Here is a 25,779-nt window from a genome sequence, read left to right on the forward strand (position 1 = left end):
AAAAAAAAGAGTTATGAAATAGGGTGAGAAGGATATACATGTATCCTTCACTGAATAGGGACTATTCATTAGAGGAGGAGGTGCACCTTACAAGCGACCACTTTAATGTGCTTTCTTGTTTTCTGTTAATTTAAGTGTCTTTTTGTGATCTTTAAGTGTCTTTTTGTGATGTCGTGATATATATTTACACCAGTGGAAGAAATTTATGCCAGGAACCTACTGAAAATCTGTGTTGTGACATGCATCATTTGTGAAGTTTTCAGTGAAAAGGTACTTGGAGACTTCTGTGCAAAGTGCTTTATAAGCACCATTTTATTATTATTATTATTGTCATCTATCTTCGCTCCAGTGATCTCGAGGCAGCAGACAGCAAGAAACTGTGTGAATAATCACTTGGCTTGAGAAAGTCAACAGGAGTGGATGAAAGCTTGCCTACTAAATATTAAGGTTGATAGAAGCTTAACTACATGTTATAATTACCCCAACCAAAAAAAGTTTTCTGAAATAGAGTAAATTTTGATGAAAATGACAAGGATAGGCAAAGACTAAAAAGAACCCCCCCGCCAAAAAAAAAAAAAAAAAAAAAAAATCAAGCTTTCTAAAAATCCCAAGCAAATAAATTCTGCATAAACTCACTTTGGTAGATTGAAGAGATTGAAGAACGAGTCTAGTCCGGATGAAACTATCATGGTTGCATTTGTGGTTGTCAGGGCGGGGCTGGGCGTGGTCAGCTCTGGTGTTGGAGGTAGTTTACCTGGACGACACAAACACAAGAATGTCATAAACAGTTGCGATTCATTGCAACTTGTGTGATATCAATCGCAACTGTGTACATAAGAGATAGTGGGACTGCAAACTTGCGTTTGACTGGAGAACTTCTGATTGATTCAAATCAATCGCAACTCTTTATAAGATGGGGCCCTGGTATGACAAAAACTGATGGGCAACAAAGATATTTACAACCTGTACATTTATTAGTATGAATATTTAAAACCTAATCAAACAATTTGGTTGATTTGATTATTAATATCTAATAAGATAAAAATTGACTTAAAAAACATCATTTCTCTGACAAACTTCTGAATATTGATCAACAAATTTGATATCTTTGTCTATGAGAACATTATTACTCCCTGATAAAGAGTGAACTCCTGGAGACTGGGCTAACTGTCTCACCTGTAATGTGATAGATACTGACGACATCATCATTATCACCATCATCATCATCATCATCATCACCAGCATTATCCCCATCACCACCATCAATTTACCATCATCATCATTGTCATCAGCATCAATATCACCATCACCACCATCACCATCACCATCATCATCGTCATCATCACCATCATCATCATCACCACCACCATCATCATCACCAGTATTACTCTCTGATAAAAAGTGAACTCCTAGAGATTCCTCTTTCTCACCCGTAATGACATAGATACTGACGACGTTAGTTGAGAAGCCGACACTGGTCTTGGCGATGATTCCCACCCAGTACCTACTCTCTGGAAGGAGACCAGTCAGGGTGTACGTGGTCTCTGTGGTCTCGATCATGCCATGGGTCTCGTTTGAAAAGGTGTTGACTGTCTGCCTTCTAGTCCTGTTCTGTGTACCTGCGACTAAAATAGAAAAAATGGGAAAGAGAACATTTTATTTTTGTAATTTCTTTATTTATGCATCTATCCATCAATGTTTTTATCTATTACTTAATTTATTCATGATTTCTAATATCTACACAGGGCAGATTTTGTCTCCTGCTCCAGTTCTATGCACCTGAAATTAAATGAATTAAAATAAATTGAAAAAGAATATTTCCAATAGCTCTTGATGAATTAGCTTTATTTTTTTCAACTTGGCATAAGTTAATACTTGATTTTATAGTTATGAACTGCATTCTTGCAACTAAATGTAAATGCATTTCAGATGAAATTGTATAAAAATAGATTTCCATTCATTCAAAATGATTGTTTTCCATGAATCATTATTTCATCACAATCATTTTCCCATGCAAACATAAAACGTTCATTCAAAAAGTTTTAACCTTTCCATACAATATGATTTTCATAGCACATATTTTGCATAGACAGACAGATCGCATTTTTCAAAGGGCTAAAGAATGATTATATCCTAGAAAAATGTAACTATATCATTGAGAACATTTTAAATACGGAGACTTCCTACAAAGCTACACTCAAATCACCTGTAGTTCCTTCATACGCTGTAGTAAAGGGGGAGGGGCTTGTTGTCTGATTGGTGGGAGTGGCCTGTGTTGTCGAGGTCAGGTCGCTGCGTCGCATGGCCATGTACTTGATGGCATAGCCCTGGATCTGGCCATTAGCAACGACAGGTGGGTTCCATCGCAGTCTGATGGATGTCGGTTCCTGGTATGCAGTTAGCCCATTGATAGGACCAGGAACTGTGAGTATGACCAAAAGAAAAAAGGAATATAAGAATTGCATTAAACTGAAACATATTGTAGATTGATATCATCAGCATCAGGACTGATATCTTTGACCCTTCTTGCACTGTACTAAAATGTTATAGAAAGAGAGAGGCATGTTTTTCTTCTTTTAATCTAAGATGGGTTTAAATTAGATATTATATATGGACAATGTTTGTATCAATATTAAAAATGAAATCTTAAGGGCAAAATGAATAAAAAATTGTCCTACAGTGTATGAATTATGTTTGTGCCAAGCGATTGTAAACTTGGTGGTATTGAAAGGATTAATATTAGTCAGTATTCTACAATCTATATGTAGGCCATAATAGAACAATTTTTCTTTTCCCCAGTATCTGAATACATGAATAATCATGAATGGGATCATAATACAAATACATGAATATGTATTTGTATCATGAATACTACGTGTTATTCTTCACAGTTTAATCCCCTCCATCTCCTCTAGAAAATTCCTACTTACGGTCATCACCCGTCGTCACAGATTGTACTGCAGATCTAGGTCCAATCTTCATCTCTCCATTCACCATGTTGAATGCTAGGACCTGTACTTGGTATACCTGAGCAATGTCCAGATCTGACATGAAAATGGGTAGGTGGGACCAAACAGAAGCAAAATGTCAAAGGATGCTGTTTAATTCTTAATAATAAACATATATACATGTATCCATCATTCTAATTCTTTAAGAGCATGGCCTGTGTTATTCAAGATATATAAAATTATATCTACCGGTAGTTCATATGACATATTAATTTCACTTTTCATTTTCCTTGATCTGGACTTAAACAAATATACCGTCTAGGGTATGGGAATTTAAAAATGAGAATGGTTCAATTGAGCTTTATATGCATTTTACACTGCTTTGCAAACCATATTAGAAAGATTCAGACAAAGAGGTCACTGTTAGAGTGTTACAAGAGAAATACTAGAAATGAAAATCAAGTACAAGAGCTAGGCCAGGCTCTATATTTCTTACCAGTAATGATAAGTGAAGTTTCTGATGGATCTAGACTGTCTTCAATGAAGCTAGGAGTACCATCTGCTTTGTAGAACACGGTATAGCCGTCAATAAGACCGTTTCTACCAGATGCTGGAACAGGCTAGATATAGGAATACCAAGGATAATATGTTACATGTTTGGTTTGGTGGTTTATTTTACCTGAATGCTACTAAAAGAAAGCATGTGTATGCTTGCAGCTAGGGGACCAACGGCTTGAAGTCCTCTTTGAGGGACATGGTTATGAGGATTAATGCCTTACTAAAGGGCACTAGCGCAACAACTTGGTTACGAACCTGGGACCTCCCGGTTACGAGACCACTGCTCTACCCAAAAGTACACAATCACTTTGCAAAGTAGAGTCATCTGTCAGTTTACAGGTTCGTCGTGCAATTAAGGGTGTCCGGCAGAATTGTCCGGCAGAATTGTCCGGTATAAAAAAGTAGAAAAATGCACCAAATGCTGCTACCACACAAATTATTTAGTCAATGAATTTGTCTGTGACTATAGAAGCACAGGAACATGCAGATAAACTAATGTAAAATGCAGCGAAATCTCACATGAAATCATAAAGAGGAGCTCTGAAAAGTCTTGTAACTGCATGGACAGTCTTAATCACAGGAAAGTGCATAATTATATCCACAGCAGAAAAAAAAAGAATTTTGCTGCTAAATTAGTTTCTGTGTTGCAGCAATATACATGCAGGTCACCATGAAGTGCAGACAGCGGCAAGTATTATGATAATCTGTAAAGTTAAAAGTCATTGTGAAAGAGCTGTAACATAACTTGACATGCAGAAGAGCATATCTGGATGCACATAATAATAATAATAATAAATTTATATAGCGCAGCTTTTATACAAAATATATTCAGCTGCGCTGGATAGATGTGACAACTGAAAATCCCCCTATGATAAATCACGGATGAGATCATATAAACTTACCTCCCATGTAACACTGATAGAAGTTTTGTTGAGAGTTGACAATACTACATTCTGTGGAACATCAGTTGGTGCTGAAAGATTGAAGTGAAATAAAGTTATCTACCTTATATTCCAAAACAAATAGAGAGTCTCATTTTAGAAAGTACATGTGAGTTTAGAGAGTTTAAACATTGAAGTAGGTCCAAATTCGAGTAGGAGTTAGATAAAATATTCATCGGCAAGTACTATTTTCCCTTGGTGACCCCCAAAGAAAGTGAAATAATGAAAGGGAAAGCACAATGTGTTTTGTCCCAAATGTTTTCAACATGATCATCAAAATTTGAATTAATATGGTGATTTTTTCAAGTTGATAGCTTTACTATGGCCTGGAGCAGACCAAATACAGTGGTGATAGTGAGCACTAAAAAAAAAAGAGGATTCGGGGGAAAAATGGCATCAAACAACATTCCCCCCTTTTGAGAAAGAAAATTGGGGAAAAATAAGGATATAGAAAAGAAGGATGAAATCAGGAAGAAAAAAAAAATCTTGTAATTATCAGGCCTGCAAATAACTTGGAAATTTGTTTATATTTCTTTTACTCTTGGTTAGGTATGGGACAGCAAAAGACCAAATACATATATATTGGACTTTTCAGAATCTGACTCAGAAATGATTTGTCAACTCACCATCAGCTAAGGTTTTTGCCACAGCATTCTCGCTGGCAGGGCCTGTGCCGTCTCGATTGACCCCCTGAACTTTGACCTCATAGGTCGTCCAAGGTGAAAGGCCAGTCAAGAGGTCAGAGTTTGCTGCACCTGTGACCTCCTTCACAGTAAAGTTCTGCAAACTGCCAGATATTCTATACATGATCGTGTAGCCTGTGATAGCGCCATTTTGGTAGAGTTCAGGAATAGGCTGAAAATTTTGAGAGAGATAATAATAACATTTCTAAAAATAACTGTTTCTTTTATAATGCACCTTTCCAGATGTATTTAAAGTACTTAACAAAATGTTAATATCCTGGTCACTGGATTCCATTATGATTCCGCACTTACATGTACAATGCAACATTCTCCACTCCTCTAGCGGGCATTATAGCTTGTCGCAGTGAAAATTGGAACAGGGTACATGCAGATTGACTTTATGCACTCTTTAAACATCGAAAAGTAATCTCTCTCCTTGTTTATACAGGGAAGCTTTCAGTCCTCTTTACAGGTATACATGTATATTCTTTTAATACACTTTAAGATCAATATCAAGATCAAAGCTGTCCTAAATCTTGGATTATCACTTATGCTGTGTTTAAAACAAATGTCCTTTTTTTACCTTTTACACTTAAATCTGTTAACCCACTCCCTTCTAGAACTGGGTAGTTCATGTATTATTTTTTATGGGGAATGATAAAATTCAGTGGTCGATGGGTTATAGTTTCTTGATAGTACCCATGGTCACGAGACTATGGATATAAACAGTGTGGCATGAGTATGTGCATTGGAATAAAGCATTTAAATGTACAAGGAGTTTGTACTGGAGCTAGCTGGTTGTCAAAAAAGGTCATGTTCAATGATTTATTCACACAGGCAGAGGAAAAAGGAAAACATTTTGCTAATTGTAAAAAAAATGATATGTACTTACTTCCCATGATGCACTGATCGATGTCGAGGATGAAGCCTCAACGGTCAGGTTGGTAGGGGCTCCGTCAGGCGCTGTCAAAGAATAGATTAAAAAAAGAAGAAAAAATGAAAGTGAAATGAAAGGTGAATGAATGCTAGAAGCCTCGTATATATTCAGCTCAACGACTCTATTCTGCGCCAACAGAAAGAGTTTGTGAGGACTCTCCTGGTATTCTAGCTACATGTATTAGATTTATTGTAATAACAGAAACCAATGCTCCTTCTCTCCCCTTTCCTTTTCTTCTCTGCAAGTCACTCTACTGCTTTTTTATTTTTATTTTTATTGTTGTATCTAAGTTGAGAGCTGCGGGCACGTCAAGCTACTTAGCTTATTCTGCAGCCTTCCTGCATCTAATGTATGTTAATTATGCATTCAATATATTTGTTTAATTTCGTATATTATCTGTATAAAATTATATACACTTGAAATATTGCATCAAACCATATTATGTTCATGAAAATATATGATGAAAAAAAAAAGATGCAGAAACCAATAAATCAAAATCTAATCAAATAACAAATTGAAGTTTTCTCCTACCTGCTGTGCCAGTGGTCTGCTCCACATAGTCTGTGTGATTACCAAGCTGTCTCTCTCCTTTGTGTAGCGTCGTAGCGCTGACCCTTAGTTGATAGCTGGTCAGTGGTCTCAGGCCACCTACCATGGCTGTAATGGTGGCTTGACCGCTGCCTGGGATCTCTTTGATCATGAAATCTGAGACAGAGGTGATAACAAAAAGATATTATGAACAAAAGAATATTATTTATAATTAATAATACAAGAAGGATTAAAAATTTCTTGACCTCTAGGAATAACATATCCATTATTATATATTATTATATTGTATTTATATATCATTTTATACAACACCTACGTGGATCCCTGTCATTTGATTGGAGGATTGTTGGTCACATGATATTCAATAGATGGTATATTGAACGGTCGTGCATTTTTGGTTATATGCGCCGTGCATTTTTGGTTATATGCAGACTGCGTACCTCTCTGCCGTGCGCGCGCGTATCACTGCGTGTATCTGACGCGAAGGCAATCTGAATGTAATCGAGAAGGCTTGAATCCAACTTGAATTTATCTTTAATATAAGGAGTAAAGCATAATTTTTTGATTAACGTTCTATTAGATCTTCTTCGATGTTGTATAAAACAAATAATGAATGTTTTTCATTCGTTCAATGGTGCGAATATTTTCATTCGTTGAAAGATTAACATTAATTCTATTCAACTCGGCTGACGCCTCGTTGAATAGAATGTTAATCTTTCAACTCATGAAAATATTCGCACTATTGAACTCATAACCATTCATTATTTGTATAATATATCATAGCCATTGAAACTGTACGTGAGCTTTAAAGCCTATGTGACACTTGTTTGGCCAGAAGAAATTAGACCTCCCTGTGTGGTCACTGGCAGGTGGTTATTTCATTAAATCAGCTCTCAATTGATATAAGAAAAAGGGGAACTATGAGAGATCAACAGGTACCGCTTAGGCATTGCTGGCTATATAGAGGGCGCAAGTAGCTACAACTAGTGCAGTCTTGCTTTAATAAATCTACAATTTTGTCAACATTTATTATTTTATTTTTATTGCTGAGGAAACTCACCAGTAGTGTTGGTCTTGTGGTACTCCACCGTGTAGATCTCGATGGGTGCGTTCCTATCAGCCGGGACTTCCCAGATGAGGCTGATTGATGTCCCGTTCCATGACGTCACACGGAAATTCCTAGGAGATGATGGACCTGAGGATGGAGAGAGCGAAGAAGAGAGAGGGAGGGAGGGAGAGAAGGAGGGGCAGGGAGGGAGAGAGAGGAGATAGAGGGGGAGAGAGAGAGAGAGAGAGGGGAGAGAGAGAAAGGAGGGAGGGAGGGGCGAGAGGGAGGGGAGAGAGAAAGAGAGGGAGATGGTGAGAGGGATAGAGAGAGAGAGAGAGAGAGAGAGGGAGAGAGAGGGAGAAAGAGAGAGAGAGAAAAATAAAATCAAACAAAACGATTAAATATTGATACTAAGTCCACATCTACTGGAGATGTAGAGTGGTCCTGTTCCAAGACCCCTGGACCCAGTTTCACAAATCATGTAATCAATAACAAGTTACAATAACTGTTTTAAGCTACTGAAATCGTGGCATTTAATTGGCTGAGAGCAAATATGTCATAGAAAATTAGCATTTGTTATTGACAACAAGTTTTATGAACCTGGGCCCTGGACTCATCTGTGACATGGAAAAGTACTACATTTATTTTAAATAATATGTATATAAATTAAATTCATTAAAAAAAGAAACATCTGAAAATCACACAAGCTCTTCAAAATGTCATTCTCATAGAGCAGATACAGAGAAACCTGTTTATAAAGACCAGCCAAAGGAGACAAGAAAAGTGGTCTTTATAGACAGGTGTCCTTCATGTACAGGCTCCGTTAGTATGTGTTTCAATGAGAAACCATTTTCAAGGGAAACAAAAAATGTTGTCTTTGTAGACAGGTGCATGGTCTTTGTAGACAGGGGGTCGCCAAACAAGGGACCCATTTCACAAAGCCTTTTTTCTCAATGACAAATGACATAAATCAGTGACAAATCTGCTGATAACCAATCAGAAGCAAGGATTTCAGTAGCTTATAACACAAAACTGTCATTTTTACTGATGACAAGTTTTGTAAAACGCCCCCCAGGTTTGACTGTATACCCTACCTGTAACAGAAGGTGTGGTGACGACATTCAGGGTACTTGGCATCTGACCGACGGCGTTCTTTGCCACCACCCTCAGTTGATACTCCTTGTTCTCATCCAGGCTGCGAAGCGTGTAGGTTTGGTTACCAGGCATGGCTTCCAGATTATCCACATAGGTCAGCCAAGTTGGTGAGGTGCTGTGTGAGGAAGGATGAATAAAAAGGCTGTATTTAAGTCTACAATACGACACATACAGTTCTTTACATTACATTTTTTTTAATGCAATAATTTGAATTTGCTGGGCTTCGCAATTATTCAGCATACCTAAAGCAATGTCTTTCTTGAGTTTGTATCATGTTGAATCATAAGATGATTACAACATTTAACAAATGCATTTTACTTTTTATTAAAATTGTTTGTACTTGTACAGTATGTTTAGCATGAAGTGGAAAAAAACATCATTGGCAGACTCTCTAAATCTTCTTGTAACAATTTCCCTAAGAAACACACCAAAACATTTCTTCAACTAGCTTGATTATAAACCTACCTCAGCCTATACTGAATCTGAAAGTGAGTTGTATCAGCAACATCTCCCCCAGCAATCCAGACCATGTACACCATAGTGGCAGACAGAGGATAAGCTTCCAAGATAGCAGGCTCACCAGGAACACCTAGTGGAGAGGAGGTTGACATTCCATTGTTAGAAACCAATCTATATTCATTTCTCAATATTGACAAACTTGACATAGTATGTTTAAGCAAATTGTATTGAAGCGAAATTTTCAGTGCATATTATGATGGCTCATGAATAGGTACTATGTCCCATTTACAGGCCCAAAAATGAAAAGGTTATCCAACAGCATTTAAAAGATAATACTAATTTAGAACTTCCCTAAAAAAAAAGGGGGCTTGAAAATGTCTTTAAGTGGGAAAAAAATGACTATTAGTTTTTGAACCAAGTCATTAAGTAATAGTCTGATTTTCAGAACATTGTACCGAACGGTCGTACGTTTTGTGCTGCGCAAAGATTCAATCAGTTTAATTTTGGCCATTACAAGAAGTGGGTTATTGATGTAGATACATGCTCATGTACCCTTTACAGCTCATTTTATGTACATGTATGTTATTAACGAAGAAAAAAAAATGCAAGTCAGTCACTCAATAGTGACTGACAGTGAAGTCTAGCAGGTAAACGGGTTTCCTTGCATAATTTGAATATTAGGACACTGCGACCGTTTAAATTTCACAGATAGGACATACGTGACATATTCATAATTCCTGCTAATGTTCCATTCCATTTGATGTTGGCTGCAAAAGGGACAAAGTATCTTTAACCACTTCTGTGTCAAAAGTAACATCAAAGAAGTTTTTTTTTTTTAATTAAAATTTAAAAAAAAAATCCAAAATCCAAAATCAAAGGTAAAATTTGGGAGTTAAGTTATTGATTTCATTGGTGATTTGGCTGTAAATATGTTCCATGAGAACAACCTTTGCATGTATATTATGCATATAAGAAAAGTACAGTTTACCATGTAAAACAGATGATAGGTCTCACACTATTAGGGCAATGTTTGCTATGCAACGGTGTCAATAGTAATACCCACAACTTTGAATTAATTACACAATCTCTCCATCCAAAACAAAACATACCTTACATACATCTCTTCACCCAATATATACACATTTTAAACATTTTTATAATAGAATATATAAAATCATTCAGTCAATATATAATTTGCTGGTAAAAGCAGGAATATAAAAAAAAGTAACAGTCAGCCTTTTGTCTTACCAATGATAGTAAGGTAGAATGATTCCCTGCCATTGCCGACACCATTGGAGGCCACACAGCTATACCATCCTGCAAAAACAAGAAGACGTAATTGATTACTTTACATAATTGCTGTTTACACTAATTTATATTTTTCACGACTGCCAGAATGAATCCATGTCATTGTATTAACATCAATGTCATTTACGTGTGAATGAAAATATAAATATTTGAATATAATTTTTATTTTTGAGGAGGCGAGTTGGCTCAGTCGGTGGAGCGTCTGTCTGTGGAACCTAAGATTGCGGGTTTGAATCCAACCCAGGCAAATGACTGAAGCCTGTGTTGTGTGTTAATTCATGTGCCCCTCCCCTGTTTCACAGACGCAGGCTACATGTATGTTACAGTGGAAAAACTGCCATCCCTCAGATAGGATGTTAAATAAAGGCCCTGTTTTCTAGTGGAGAGTCACCACCTCTGCACATCAAAAACCCACAGCACTATTCGTTTAAAGTGTAGGGAGAAACGCTGGTGTAGTAGTCCACCTGCACACACCCAATCAGTTATACCGGAAGGAGAGACCCACAGCACAGGTGACGCCAAATATTTAATACTACTAATAATAAAAATACATTTTAAAGACATAAGGTGAAGTAAAGTGCAACTGCAACATCACATCTTAGGAAACAAAATCCTTTGGATAAAAAAAAGGACATTTAAAGGTCATTGCATGGCATTTAATCACATAAACCCAGATTTTTTGGCAAAAGCAAGCTTTCACAAAACATATCTAAACTGTTTTTATCTAGATGTATGTCTTTCCAATAAACATTTGGCAAACATCTGATAGCACACAGTTGGTCTGTAAACAGACAGCCTAATAGTACCTTTCAACTATAAATTAATCAAATTAGCCCTCTAATTTACAAGGAAAACAGAGTCCCCCGTCCTTAGCCAAATCAAGAGCAGGAAGTAAAATGTAACTTCTGATGTGTACGGGGGACTCGAACTGTGCACGTAGCTGTGGGATAATTAACAGTTTCCACTGATTTGTCATAAAAAAACCTTGAAGTACATGTTGAAGTAACATCGTTTATTTTCTCTCGCAAGCCAACGCAAAGTGTTTCCGCCTGTTCGCATTGAGGTGTGAGAAAGTCATTGGTATATGTCTCCTTATTTAAAAATAAGGCTAGGAGGAAAATAATTAGCGTATAAATTAAATTTAGATTGATAGAAGGCCAACATGAGATGATAACTTCATGTAAAGGAAACTGTACATTATAAATGTTACAAAATAATGTACCGTATGGGAACCAGAATGAACATATCAATTAGTTTTATGGAGAGAAGTAGTACACTGCTCGTAAAAGAAATTATCAGTAGATTCCATCTCTTATAATCTTTCTATCAGGAATATCAAAGTTGAATGGAAGTACAACAGTGAGTCAAACAAAAAAGGACAAAAAGACACAGAAAGAGAAGGGAGAGAGAGAAAGAGAAGGGAGAGAGAGAGAGAGAGAAAAGAATAAAAGAGAAAGAGAAAGAGAGAGAGAGAGAGAGAGAGAGAGGGTTGATACAGTTAGGATAAACTACAAATAAGATTTATAACAGACAAATATGTAAAGTAAAATAATGGAAAATAATTTTGCGAAGAAAATGAAGGAAACACAATGTGTGAGAGAGAGCAATATAAAATACAACGAGAGAGAGGGAAAGAAAGAGAGAGAGAGAGAGAGAGGTGAAGAAAGAGAGAGGACATGAGGGGGAGAATGATATTATCAAAAATGAGAGCTGTAAATCTAACTTTTGATAATGAAGTGCTATATTTCCTAATCATAGTGTGGTAATTATTTTTGACAAATCTTATTTTAGCACCGATTTCCTTCTTTCATGCTCTGATGGCGCTAACTAGGAATACAGGAGATATGTCAATTAGTGGACTATTGCCTCGACACCTACACATGTTGAGATCGTGTTACCCTAATTACACAATATTTCCTCAGAAATGCCTCAGGAATGAAACTGATTTATGAACTGATACGACACCTTAAGATGAAAAAAGTACTTTCTTTCACCCTCTTTTCGTTCAGGAACAAATTTCTTTTTTAGGTGGTTGAAGATACAGAATCCTATAACAACTTTCTACAATTAGGACAAGTACATGCATGCTGTATATTTCAAGTAGAAGTTGTTACAAAGCTGAGGCATATTTTAATAAATTGGTAATTAATTTCAAGAGATGACAAATTTCATAAAAAAGTGGAAGTCTGAAATGTGGAGGGACAGCTAGATAACTTTTTTTTTAAAAGAAACAGAGGTGCTGCGGACCAATATCTTTCTCATCAATAAGATGAGCAACATAATGAATATCTCCAACTCTTATTAAAGTAAAAGAAAAAGGATAAATACAAAGCTAAAAGAGCAGAGATAGAAAAATTCACACAGAGAGAGAGAGAAAAAAAGAAAGAAAAAGAGGGGGACAGACAGGGGAGGGAAGAGAGAGAGAGGGAGAGAGAGAGAGGGAAAGAGAGAGAGGGGAGAGAGAGAGAGAGAGAGAGAGGGGGAAAGAGAGAGAGGGAGAGAGATAGAGAGAGAGGGAGAGAGAGAGAGGGAGAGAGATAGAGAGAGAGAGAGAGAGAGAGAGAGAGAGAAAGTGACACAGAGAAGGAGAGGCGAGAGAGTGAGAGAGAGAGAGAGAAAGCATTAAATTCAAATTTTGCTGGATTGTATGATGATTTTGTTCTACGTCATTGCCAGAGCTCAGGAATACCCTAATCATGATTCCGCTAGTAGGATACGTAAAGTAAAAATGACTTGTTCTTTTCAGTCCAAATATGTTTTAAGAGAGTGCAATGTCCTAAGAGAATCCACAAGGGCCAACTGACGTAACTCAGGCTCACCTACAACCCAACACCTCTTGAGTCCCCGTGAGCACGCTCAGGGTTATCAAAAAATCACAAAAACCGCAGAAATACGACCTCACTATCAAATCCATGTTTGTTGGTTTAGTCAAAGTTTGTTCGCAATAGCTGCAATCCATGCACATCTTACTTCTCGTGTGAGGAGATACGGCAATCCGACTCCTGGCGCGGAGAGAACACCCTCAGATAGCTTTTCATGGATCATTAACCCTCGGTCGGCGAAACTCAATTAAGACGTGACTAGGTCTTTCCCTTGTTCTAGCTGTCCTATACTCTTATCAGTGTTATATACTCCTTGGTAAAGGACTACACCTAATGGCTCTGGGCACGTTGACGACTGACTGAATTTTCTTCAGGGGTTAACCATTTGAACTTTTAATGATTTCTTTCAGTTTCACAGCTAGAAAGTATTTTTAATCTCAGAAGGTACAGTAGGTTGTGGAATGGCCTACATCAACCCATGAATATAAGAGTGGAAATTAAGATTTTGTAAAATTTAGAAGTTAGAGTTGAAAAAAAGTTCAGATTAAATTAAGATACATACAAGTACATGTACATGTATGTACAGTATGGCAGACTTTCTGCAAAAGCTGGTTAATGGTTTTGTTCAACTAGCTGTGCCACATTTCTTAATTGTGAACACTTTCTGGTTAAATAGTTGCTGCATTTGATATAAATGTTGTTTTACTTAATGGCTATTTATAAATGCCTGAAAATCAATTTTGTTTTAATGGTTCGTTCACCTGTAATTCATAAGGCAACAAAAATCACTGTTAACATTATTTGAAATCAAAGAAGCAATGAGTATTCATCTGATTTTCAACAGCTTATCAGAGCAGTCAAGATTAATATTCATCTGATCAGTCACAGCAGATACAAAATACAAAATAACTGACTTCAATACCCAACCAATCAAACGAGGTGTACCAAAATCACTTTTTTTACATACCAATCAAAGCAGCTGAAATGACTGCAATAAATATCCGATCACAGCAGTTGCAATAAATGTGTTCAAATCACGGCACTCATGGTATATACTTGGCTTCAATAAACAACATGCTACACATACATCAGTGGTTGTATCAAGTGGTTTATAGAACCAATTAATCACAAGTTTCTAAAGAATCATTTAAAGTAAAAACAAAAAGAGTAACCATAATAAATCATCAATTATGGCAATATTTCTTTAAACAATCAGTCACAGCAGTATAATTGCATGAGAAATTGATCACAACCCAAATACAGAGGTGCATCTAGATACAATATAAGTAACAGAATGAAGATTGCCATCTAAACAATAACATCAGTCGTAAGGTAGCGTTATAACAAAATGTAGTGGCATTTAAAGATGCGTCTGGAATGCAAAAGGCATAATATTTAGTTAATTTTTGTTAATCAAAAGTTCTGTTTTGACATATCTCAATGAAAGTCTAGATAACATAAAGCCCAATGGAGATAGTACATGTATTACCAGCTCCACATCCTAACAATATGGTACCATCGCTAATGTGATAAAATTAAGATTTTCAACAATTATGCATTTTGTATTCCGGACATGTCTTTTCGCTGAACTACCTATACATGTAAATATATGAATAACCAAGTTTTGTGAAATATAAATTCCCACTGCAGTCAAAGAGTCACTGACTTCCAAATAAAAAACAACAACCAACCATTGAACTCAAAAGTTACTGACCTAGCAGTCAGATCTGTTAGTAGCTGCCAACATTCACAGCCTATTCTTAGCTGTTATAGCCACCAAGGGAAATCTAGTGTTACGCTCCCCGCAGAAATACGTTGATGCAGCTGCTTTTGTCTTCGGCTAGAAGAACTGTTCTCAAAACAAATGAACAAGGGATAATAATTTGGGTTGCTGGTAGACACATGCACCAGTGAAAACTGGTCCGTGGTCTCATTCTTACCTTGGTCAATTGTTTGAATATAACCTTGAACCGATGCTAACCCTAAACTTGGGCCGTCTTATAAAGAGTTGTGATTGATTTGGTTCAATTGCAATTCCTTTAATCAATCGCAAATTTATAGTTTCTAATCTCTTATGTACACAATTGTGATTGATATCAATTGCAAATAAGTTGTGATTAATAGCAACTCTTAATAAGACAAAGCCCTGACATAGAGCCTAATTGCAACCCTAGCCAAGAGCAAATGTCATCTATAAAAGCAAATATTGAATCACTGCTGGGTACATTAGAATTATCTTCACTTCTCTCCTAATTCTGAATCAAACAACTCTTACACCCTTTCCCTAAAGTTCTCCATACAAGTTAGAATAAAGCGATGATTTTTTAAGTTGACAAAATCTATGTTTTCTTGCTCTTTCTTGCTCTGTCATTAGAGCATTCCCCAATCCCCAAAGGTAAAATTAAATTCTTTTTAAAATGCCACTAATAAGAAATGTATACCTCATCAAAAATATGCTAGCTCTTTAATGACATATCCTTCCGACACTTGAAGCGAAGAAATCAATCAACTTCATGTCAAATTCTTTCTTTAAAAAAAAAAAGAGAACTAAAAATAATCCTACCGTGATTAACATGTTTTCAAAGCACCAGGGAAATTAGGAGTAAAATATTTGAAGAATAACTGTACGTGGAGGAAGTTTCAACCTGTTTATCTCTGATTAGATCCTGCAACATTTAGTAAGACATGAGTTTATAGGAAGTTTACATGAATGAGTAATTCAATGAACTTGGTTTCAACTCAGTCTCGTGCCAAAACTTGTGCGTTATGTGTCCCTGAGTACTTTCCTTCTTAACCAATTTGCACGAGGTGTCTCAGTAATTGTGTTGTATATTTTTGTGGTTTTGATGAATATGTATCCTTTTCACCTGTTGTTCTATCTAAACAATGTACAGTACATGAAATATTTTTGCAGTATTTTTTACCCTTTCCTCTATCTATCTATCTATCTGTTTCTCTATCTCTTTCCCAATCTATTTTTTCTCTTCTTTTTTCTTCTCTCATGTATGTACATGCTGGTTATATTACTCTCTTTCACTCACTATTTTCATATTTCTCTCCCTTATTCCTCCATTTCAGTATTGTGCTCTCTCTCTCTCTCTCTCTCTATCTCTCTCTCTCTCTTCCCCTCTTAATTTTCTCACTTTTCCCCTCTCCTTCTACATACAATACATAAATTAATCAGTGTATCTAGGCATTGAAAAATTTAGGAAAGGATCCAATATTTTATCTTTTATCTTACTTCTGTCTATCTATCTCTCCCTTCCCTCTCATCAATATGTTCTACCCAAGAAAAACATATTAAATATTGTAAATTTTCACGGACTGGAATAAGTAACCTCCATCACTCTATATATAAAGGTTATATAACATTGAATGAAATATAACATCAAATGAGGTACGGAAAACAACACCTCTCTCTTTCCAGCACTTTTAAGGCATGACACTTGAAACCAAAAGTGATCCCGCTCAATCCTTCCTCGGCAAAATAAGACATTCTAATATATCTTTTTTTTTTCACGTTGCCATGATCACTCATTCCCATGCCTTCCTGTCAAATGATCAAACATCAGAACTCAAACATTTCCTCTGCATTAATTTGCAGGCGTCGGAATGTCGCAAATTTGTATCGCAAACAACCCCCGACATGAAAACCGATACGGTGGGACTACACTGGGGGTAGGGTGTGTTGTGAATTGGTTTGTATTAGATTACATGATCTTCTTTGAACACATCAATAAGGAGTGTGGATACCAAGGCTTCGATTATTATCACAAATGTGCATTAATTATGAAGTCTGCTACTAAATAACATTGTAAGCATGACACATGTGCCTCCTGTTGAAAAAGAAGTGTTTCTGACAGTGGAAACACTTCATAAAGAAATCACTCACTGACATTTATTCTGAATATTTTTGTAGAGATTAGTTGAAGTTTGAAACCATGCATGATATCAACTGACTTTAAAGTAAAAACATGGCATATCCAACACTTTGCTTTATAAACATATAATATATATATATATATCATCTGAATCTTGATCTAGAATTATCAATTATTAACAAGGAACAAGCATCACCTTATCCTTTGAATCCTAAGCCTTAAAGAATTTGAGACGATATATCCACTATAAATATGTTGAATGAAAATGATTTAAAAAAAAAAAAAAAAAAAAAAAAATTCCAACAATCCAATGTCTTGTTAATTTGCCATTATGTTTTAAAGTTCTTCATATGCCACACAAATAAGCCATATTGTATTCAATATCATTTAGATAAATACTAAAGGCTTCAAGATTATTTAACCGTTTCCAGTGCAAGATTAGTCTGTACCGAGGATCTAGCTAACAAATTTTGTTAGGTTTCCTTCAGAATTTCCTAGGAAAATGGGCACATATTAGAAATGTTGCTATCATCATAATTACATGTATGTGAATGGAAATTTAAAAAAAAAGAAAAAGGAGTAGTCACTCACCTTGGTCAATTTTGCTCAGTTCTCCGATGGTCAGAACCCCTATATCGGTCACCGCCACCCTACCCCTGGACCGCAAGGTGTCTTGACCGCTCAGCCAGGTGTAGGAAGGGTCTGGATGACCACTGGCCTGGCAGGCAACGGTCAGCTGTTGACCGGCTTGGAGGGTCATGTTGGGGAGTGGTGTCACGGTGGGCTCAACTGCAAGAAAGAATAAGTCACAGGATAACACTACTGTTCAAAACATCACTAGTGCTTGTATACTCAGAAGTGGTAGTGAGAACTAAAACCCCAAAAAAGGGATTTTTTTATTTTTCCTCAACCACCCCAAATCAATAGCGTTAAGGCATGGATAGCGATTGGGTTTTAAAGTTAGCTTTAGGGGTGGATTTGGGCTAGGATTGGCGTTAAGATCAGGTATAGTGTTGGGTCCAAGTTAAGGAATTTTGCTACTGTTAGATATTGACCAGGAGCAAACTTCAGTATATCTGTGCTTGCACAAAATTTTGTAAGGTTGAATGACATCTATATCTGCAAACGTTAAACAAAATTCTTTATAACAGAGATTCCCTCAAAACTTGGACTGATTACAGAACATGTACTGGTACTGTAAATTGTTCTGTGCCAAAAAAGAATTGTAAGATTTGACCCCTTAAAGTTAATTAGACCATCTAACTCATTGACAAAAGGTTGTCAGTCTGACCATAGCTGTCCAGTTTAGCCCCCAGAGCCCCCAAACTTGGGTCAATTTGACCGCATTTAGTCCATGCACCAAACTTTTGTCAGTCGGAAGTAGTATGACTGGACATTACAAAACATCAAAAAATGACAACAATTTCCAGTCATACAAATTCCTAATGACAAAGTTTGGTGCATGGGCTGGATGGGGTAAAATTGACCTGCATTGGGGCTCTTTTGCGGTTAAACCTGACAGCTACAGTCAGACTGACCACCTGTTTGTCAATAAGAGGGATGGTCTAATTAACTTTGAGGGGTCAAATTTTATGGATATAGTAATAATAATAATAATAATAATAATAATAATAATAATAATAATAATAATAACTTAGGCTTCTGTACACATTCCATCTTCAGAGAAAATATCAATGATTTACAATCATTAAAAAAACAAAATTACAGATAACTACTTATTCATGAACTAAAGAAAATTAAAAAAAAGAACAAAATTAACCATGGCACTTATCAACATCGATTATAGACAAATGAAATTGAATTATGACAAAGTATAGTAATGTAGTTTAAATTGTGGGGAAATACAATGGGGTGACCATTTCGGGATAGGCTAGTAGATTCATTATATGATTAAATCTGAATTACCGAACACATCCAGGTATGCATCTACGGTCACCGTTCCTTGAGCGTTGCTCGCCTCGCAGGTGTACCTCCCAGCACTCTCGGGCAGAGTGTCTGCGATATTCAGTCTTCTTCCTTCTTCATCGACACTTGCCCAGGACGGTAGAGCGCCATCATTGAACGACCAGGAGAGAGCTGGAGTCGGCGTGCCTGTGGCATTGCATTGGAAGGTTACTACCATGTTTTCATGAGCAGTCTGGTTTTCTGGTTCCACAACGAACTCGGGAACAGCTGAGAAGGGAGGGGAAATTTAGAAAAGAGAGCTTAATGATGTAGGCAATAAATCACCAGACTATATTTCATGGCTATATGAGACAGTTTAAACTGCTAACATTTTCATGTTGCATATAAGATTTTTGGACAAACAAAGGTTTGTTTCTCTCACTGAAATTCAAAGCTGGATCATGAATTGTGAAGCACGTGTAAGATATAATGGAATAACAAAGATGAGATCGACATATTTATTTTAAAGGCACTATACAATTGAAGAGTATAAAATATTGGTTTGAAGTTTTTTCTTCCTTCTTGAAAATTTAAATTTGTTCAAAAATTGTAAAGTTAGATATCATGGAATGATTTTGGTAGGATTATAAATAAAGAAGAAAAAGCACGGCAATCGAAAAATTGTCTGAGTAACCTGTATTTTATGAACATGGTTGTCAACTCGGAGGCAGGCTAGAAGACATAATGCTAAACTTTACATCCGATGCAGTATACACATATGATTGACCCATTTACATGTACAGACAAACCTGTCTATAGTGACCCCCAAGGGAAACACAAAAGTGGTCTTGGTAGACAGGTTCCTTTAGTACATGTTTCAATGAGAAACCATTTTCAATGGAAACAAAAATTGTGGTCTTTGTAGACAGGTGGTCACTAAAGCAGGTTTGACTGTAGTTACAAATAAAGTTCCCTTGCGAAGGAAAAATTATCAACTCACTCCATACAACCAGCGTTCCAGTAGCCTCGGCCATCCCAACGCTGCTCTCTGCTCGGCAACGATAACTTCCAGCATGCATAGGATGCGCTCCAGTGATCACCAGTCCGGCGTTGGTCTGGACATAGGACGGGCCGGAGGGGTCGACCTGGAGTAGGACATCGTCTTTGAACCATGTGACCGTTGGGACGGGGTCTCCGATGACGGTGCAGGTCATGGTGGTCTGTGACCCTTGACCTACGGTGACCTCGCCAGGGCTTGATGTGATCTGAGGTGGAACTGTGATGGGAGAAGATGTGATTGGTATGTTAATCTTTGGGACATTCCATCGGCTTGGGGCAATTTTTGTGACATACCAGGGCCCTATTTCACAAAACTTGTCATCAGTGACAAATGCCAGTTTTTGTTATAATCTACTGAAATCCTTGCTTCTGATTGGTAATTAGCAGACTCGTCACTGATTTTTGTCATTTGTCATTGAAAAAGGGCTTTGTGAAACGGGTCCCAGAAGTGAGAACTTAAATATGCCTCATATCAAACATCAGATCAGAAAGGCTTTCAAATATGGTCTAAAACATGGTCAGGTAGTGAGAAGTCTTTACAAAATGCAGTGCATCATTGACAACTTATCCAGTAATTGGCAAAATCAGGGAAGTGAAAGAGAATGCCACAATATAGCCTCACTTTGTAAGCAAATATATGTACATATACATATCTAGTAGAAAGGGTTGTATGTCCACTGCATATGTCATTTACACCTTTAAAGCGTTCTTTGTCAAAAGAACTTCTATTTTTAGAGTATATAATATGCCATGCCCTAAGCTTTGATTCAAGCTATAATACTAAAGCAGAGATTGAGGGTGAGTGGTACCCTTTCTTCTGGATGACACCACCCAGCAGCTGATGACTAATCTCTCCTGAAATATGATACCAATCTTCAAATAGCCAAACTGGATTTCACGAAACCCTGCTAACCTGATCTCCCCTAAACCGAGTGATTAACACAAATCAGGCTAATTTGTAAGCCAGATTATGCTATTAACGCAGAGTCATCGTTTCTCTCTGCAACCATGCTTTAAAGGATATAGGAGCAGCAATATTTGGCACCGTTCCACTTCAACAGACCCCTTAAAGAAGTGGAAACCTATATTTAGATCCCTTTTCATTATTTTTTCATTTTATTCTTGCCATATACATTGTACAGTGAAACCTGTATATAAAGTGGTCTTTATATAGGCAGATGGTCTTTATGTACAGGTTCCGGCACATGCTTCAATGGGAAACTACTTTCAAGGGAAACAAAAAATGTGGTCTTTATAGACAGGTGGTTGCTAAAGCAGGTTTGACTGTAGCACTGTAATAGCACAAGGTGCCGACTCTGGTCTTCATAGCACAAAGTTCTCTGTACAATGACCTTTTGAAATTAATTAAATGTAATGCATTTGTGAGAGTGATAAGATAAAAAAGTGCATTCAGGTGCAAAGTGTGCCATTATTGACTGACAGTAAGTGAGCTCAAAGTGAACTTAAAGTGCATTTGAACATGTTACCTTGCATGTTACAGTATTATTATTTACTCTTAATGATAAAGACATGATGAAAGCTTCTTGTCCTGCACTCATTGGAGTAAATCGCAAGAATGAAATCAGACAATATATGCAGAAGCTACTAAACATACTAAAGGAACAAAGGAGCTTTAGTACAGTATTTGTTCCTATTCTTCAATTTTGTACTACCAATCGTCTCTTTAAAAAATATATTCTTCACAAATCTATATTTCTCTATACAACACAGCAGATCTTTTTTAAGTAACAGATTTAAATAAAAGGAACAAAGGCACTTTAGTATGTCTGTATTTTTTGCTATTCTTCGTTTTGGTACTACCATATCATCTCTTTAACAATATATTCTTCAAAAACTTATCACTCTCCACACAACCTAGCAGATACTTTTTTTAAATAACAAATTTAAACATTCAGCAAAGTGAAAAGAGAATCAAGATGGATATTTCAAATACTTACTGAGGACATTTACAAATGCTAACGCTGTGTCTATGTTGTATTGGTTGCCTGCTTCACACTGGTAGGTTCCTTCATCGATAGCGACAATGTTTCGGATGTGAAGTAACCCATTGGACCTGTGTGCAAGTTGTATAGAAAAAAGAAGGGAATTTCAGATTCAATACATTAAACTTTTTACAGGTGGTGTATTTGAGATAACAACTATGTTTTTAAACAAGAAATACAATACATGGAACAGACAGTTTCTATCTAACACTATTTAGAAGAAAATACATGTTCTTTTTCTTTTAGGTACATATCAGGTACATAGTTTTTTGTTAATAAATGCTTTATTTCTTATTTCATAACTGAATTATACAATTCTTTTTTTTTTGGAAGATTAACTCACTTATTAGTATTTCACACTTATCATGTTTTTCTCCCTAAATATACTTTTCCCACACAAGACAAGGATAATATCTGAAAACTAGGAAGCTGCAAAATTAACAAGTTGAGCCCCATCAAAAATGATGAAAATACACCTGCAAAATTCATATATGAACAGGAAGTGGATGGCAGAAGAGGGAAAGGAAGATCAAAGATTTCACAGAAAGATAATGTGAACAAAGAAAGCAGTAAGGTTGATTAATATGAGGAGGATGCTCGAGACAAGAAGAAGTGGAGGGAGGGAGTGTCATCATGGCGTGAAAGTCAGTAACCCTTGTAAGAGGGGAAAATGCTTTCTTTAATAAATGATGATGACAGTACCATCTCAAAAGGATTAACCTGTCACAAAAGCAGACTCAACAAAACTGATACCTATTGCAAACCAAGAACAAAGTCGATCTTTGGAAGTCAGTCAAATAGAATCATAGTAACGCGAAATTCATGTGAGAATTTGCAGACAGTCTGACAGTACTGAGGACTTGCACGACAGGTAAAATTGCAAACAGATGAAGATAACTTTGGGATAAGTCGCTAGAGGACATGTATATCAAAAATTGTGAAACTGTTAGCATGCTTAAAAGGTGTCTTAAAAATGTTTCCTCTTTAGAAACAATTTCCAAAGTTTCAAAGAAGTATGCAGAGCGTATCTCCATCATCTCTATTGTTCTCTTTCTTTTCTTCTCTCCAATACAGTGCATAGGGACACATTTGTGATATGCGCTATATACATATGGTATATTACTACTCTTAAACAGCTAGGCTTGGAAAAAATAATTTTGGTAACGGTAACACAACACATTGACCAATAAATCTCCCTTTAAAATTCAATACTGAACACAAATGTTTGTCAGTACCGGTACTCTTTCTTGAGCAGAAACTTTTAAACTTTTTATTTCATCTTTGAACTATTTTGGTCACATGATTCAGAAGAGAAAAAAGAAAAATGAGATACCTGTCCAATATCTCGACCCCATCACATCATCCCCCCGCCCCTTTTTCTTAAAAAAGAAGAACATCAATATGGGCACCATCTGTTTACCTTTGAAAAAGGGACATTTTTGTTAGCAGAATCATAACAAATCTAGGTTTATGAGAGTGAATTAATCTGTTTCGCATCACTTTCTCTCTCGATTTGAGAATTACACCCAAACAATCTGGTTTACAAGTGTTTATTGTCTTGGGGGTACTGCTGATATCCTGCCGATATCCTGCCGTTAAAGGAGTAAAAGTGTCTGGTCCGGAAATGCCGGGGTAATTGATGAACACAAGTTTAGACAACAGGGTCATGTGACTAAGCACGACCAACCACCTGGGACCGCTCTAGGACTGATGACGACACCTCGCTTAGAAGTGCATGGACTATCTCCGCCTTTCCTTTGTTTTATTGTTGTTATTGGTCAAGGAGTTGTGTGGATTCAATGAAAGTTTGTGTAAGATTTTTTGATGGTGGGATATTTTTTTTAACTTTATGTTGCTATATTTGGAGCATTATGAGCAAGATCTGAAAGTGAAAGAGTGGAGACAGACATCATAGAGGGAGGGGGAGAGAAAGTGAGAGAGAAAGAGAGAGAGAGAGAGAGGAGGAGGAGGGGGGGGGGCAAGAGAGAGAGAGTGAGCAAAATAAACAAAAAGAGTGAGAGGGAATGGGAGAGTGAGAGAGGGAGGGGGAGAGAGAGAGAGAGAGAGAAGGGTGCAAAAGAGAGAGTGAACAAGAAAAAGAGAGAAGGAGAGAGAGAAAAAAAGAGAGTGTTCAGTTTATTCATTAACATATTAAATACACTTGAAATTACAATCAGCTTAATTACCCAATGGTAGTGCGTTCATCCGGCGTCAGAAGTCGGCCATCTTTGTACCATGTGACGGTAGGTTTAGGGTCACCCTCTGCCTCGCAGATCAAACTCAGCTCGTTACCCAGAACCACCTCTGTGCCATTAGGAGGCATTACAATGCTCGTTCCAACTGTGATTAAGACAATATCAGAAAAAGAAGAGATAAAGGTGATTACATGAACAACAAAAAAACTTGGATTTATAAGAAACAGGTTGAACTATTCCTAAAGTTCGACTGTACATAAAGAATACTAAAAGAACATTACAAATTGTAGAAAAGCAACATAAGTTTTGCAATATACAACTTGGGCATTTTCTTATGCAATTGAATTTTAGTTCCCTGAAGTTGAAATTGATTGGGAGCTATAAAGAGTAGATTGATTTGTCAGACTCAAAATTAATTATTTAAGTTTATTACACTGGGGTAATGGACACAATGTAGCACAACGTTTAGAATTATACATGATCAGGAAAAAGAGTGAACTTTTTCTGCAATATGCAAATCTTCTTAACAAAAATGAAAATACTGTTCTTGTATTGTTCTCCCTCTTCTGATTAAAGAATTGATTTCCCATTAAAGTCAAAGATTTACAAAATGTTTCACTTTTGTCACAATACTTTGTCCTTTGCCCCCAGTTCTATCCCCCTCCCCTGCCCCCTCCCAAGCTATACATATATTGCCATCTTATTGTCGTCTTACAAAAAAACAAAAATAACCAATATAGAACGCTATTGTTTCCTGTATCGTTATCAAGACATCCGGTTTTGGGATCAGTCTTGTCAAAAGAGGAGCGAGAAAGTAAGACGTGAGGAAGACAAAAACAGGAAGTCTGCTTTTAATTGGTGATAGAGAGAGAACACATGAGTTCTACCTCGAATCTTCAGTTAACCCTTTCAGTACAGAAATCTTTTTAGTGTTAAATTGATCACATATTGTTCTTCAAATTGGCAACAATAATATTTTTTCTTTTATAACTACATTGTTAAAATAAAACATAATGTCTGTAAAAACATTATGCATGGGTGAGAATCTTGTAAAAAAGTTGAGAAAGAAAATGCAATTTTTTATTGTAAAACAATGATTTTGAATCTCACGTTGTGTTGCCAATTTAAGGGTATTAAAGCTAATTTTCTTTATCAAACACAATATAGATAGGAAACAATAATGGATGCAGTGTGTGCAGAACTTTCCCCCCATCTATACTCATGCATCTGGAAGGGCTCTGAATCAAAAGTTATCAAGTCAAACCACACAATGTGGAATGATAGTCGCGAAGATCTTAGTAGAGGACACATAAGAGTCTTAAAGGTAA

General features: G+C 36.6%; 1 protein-coding gene across 4 annotated transcripts in view; it reads right to left on the reverse strand.

The window, feature by feature from the left end:
* LOC100893476 (neogenin) overlaps positions 1-25,779 on the reverse strand; it is a 94,302-nt gene that overhangs the window by 12,645 nt on the left and 55,878 nt on the right. For all 4 annotated transcript variants that reach the window (XM_030997033.1, XM_030997030.1, XM_030997031.1 and 1 more), the window contains exons 9-26: positions 24,443-24,596; positions 22,212-22,327; positions 20,195-20,470; positions 19,216-19,482; positions 17,881-18,078; positions 10,527-10,595; positions 9,285-9,408; positions 8,759-8,934; positions 7,677-7,811; positions 6,599-6,772; positions 6,023-6,093; positions 5,074-5,302; positions 4,409-4,479; positions 3,445-3,568; positions 2,931-3,044; positions 2,207-2,422; positions 1,431-1,625; positions 637-754 (exon numbers count right to left, since the gene is read on the reverse strand). In XM_030997033.1, the coding sequence (XP_030852893.1) occupies positions 637-754; positions 1,431-1,625; positions 2,207-2,422; positions 2,931-3,044; positions 3,445-3,568; positions 4,409-4,479; positions 5,074-5,302; positions 6,023-6,093; positions 6,599-6,772; positions 7,677-7,811; positions 8,759-8,934; positions 9,285-9,408; positions 10,527-10,595; positions 17,881-18,078; positions 19,216-19,482; positions 20,195-20,470; positions 22,212-22,327; positions 24,443-24,596 (2,827 nt within the window). The remainder of the gene's footprint in view (positions 1-636; positions 755-1,430; positions 1,626-2,206; positions 2,423-2,930; positions 3,045-3,444; positions 3,569-4,408; positions 4,480-5,073; positions 5,303-6,022; positions 6,094-6,598; positions 6,773-7,676; positions 7,812-8,758; positions 8,935-9,284; positions 9,409-10,526; positions 10,596-17,880; positions 18,079-19,215; positions 19,483-20,194; positions 20,471-22,211; positions 22,328-24,442; positions 24,597-25,779) is intronic.

This window comes from Strongylocentrotus purpuratus, unplaced genomic scaffold (assembly GCF_000002235.5).
Source record: "Strongylocentrotus purpuratus isolate Spur 01 unplaced genomic scaffold, Spur_5.0 spur5_scaffold_4, whole genome shotgun sequence".
NCBI lineage: Eukaryota > Metazoa > Echinodermata > Echinoidea > Camarodonta > Strongylocentrotidae > Strongylocentrotus > Strongylocentrotus purpuratus.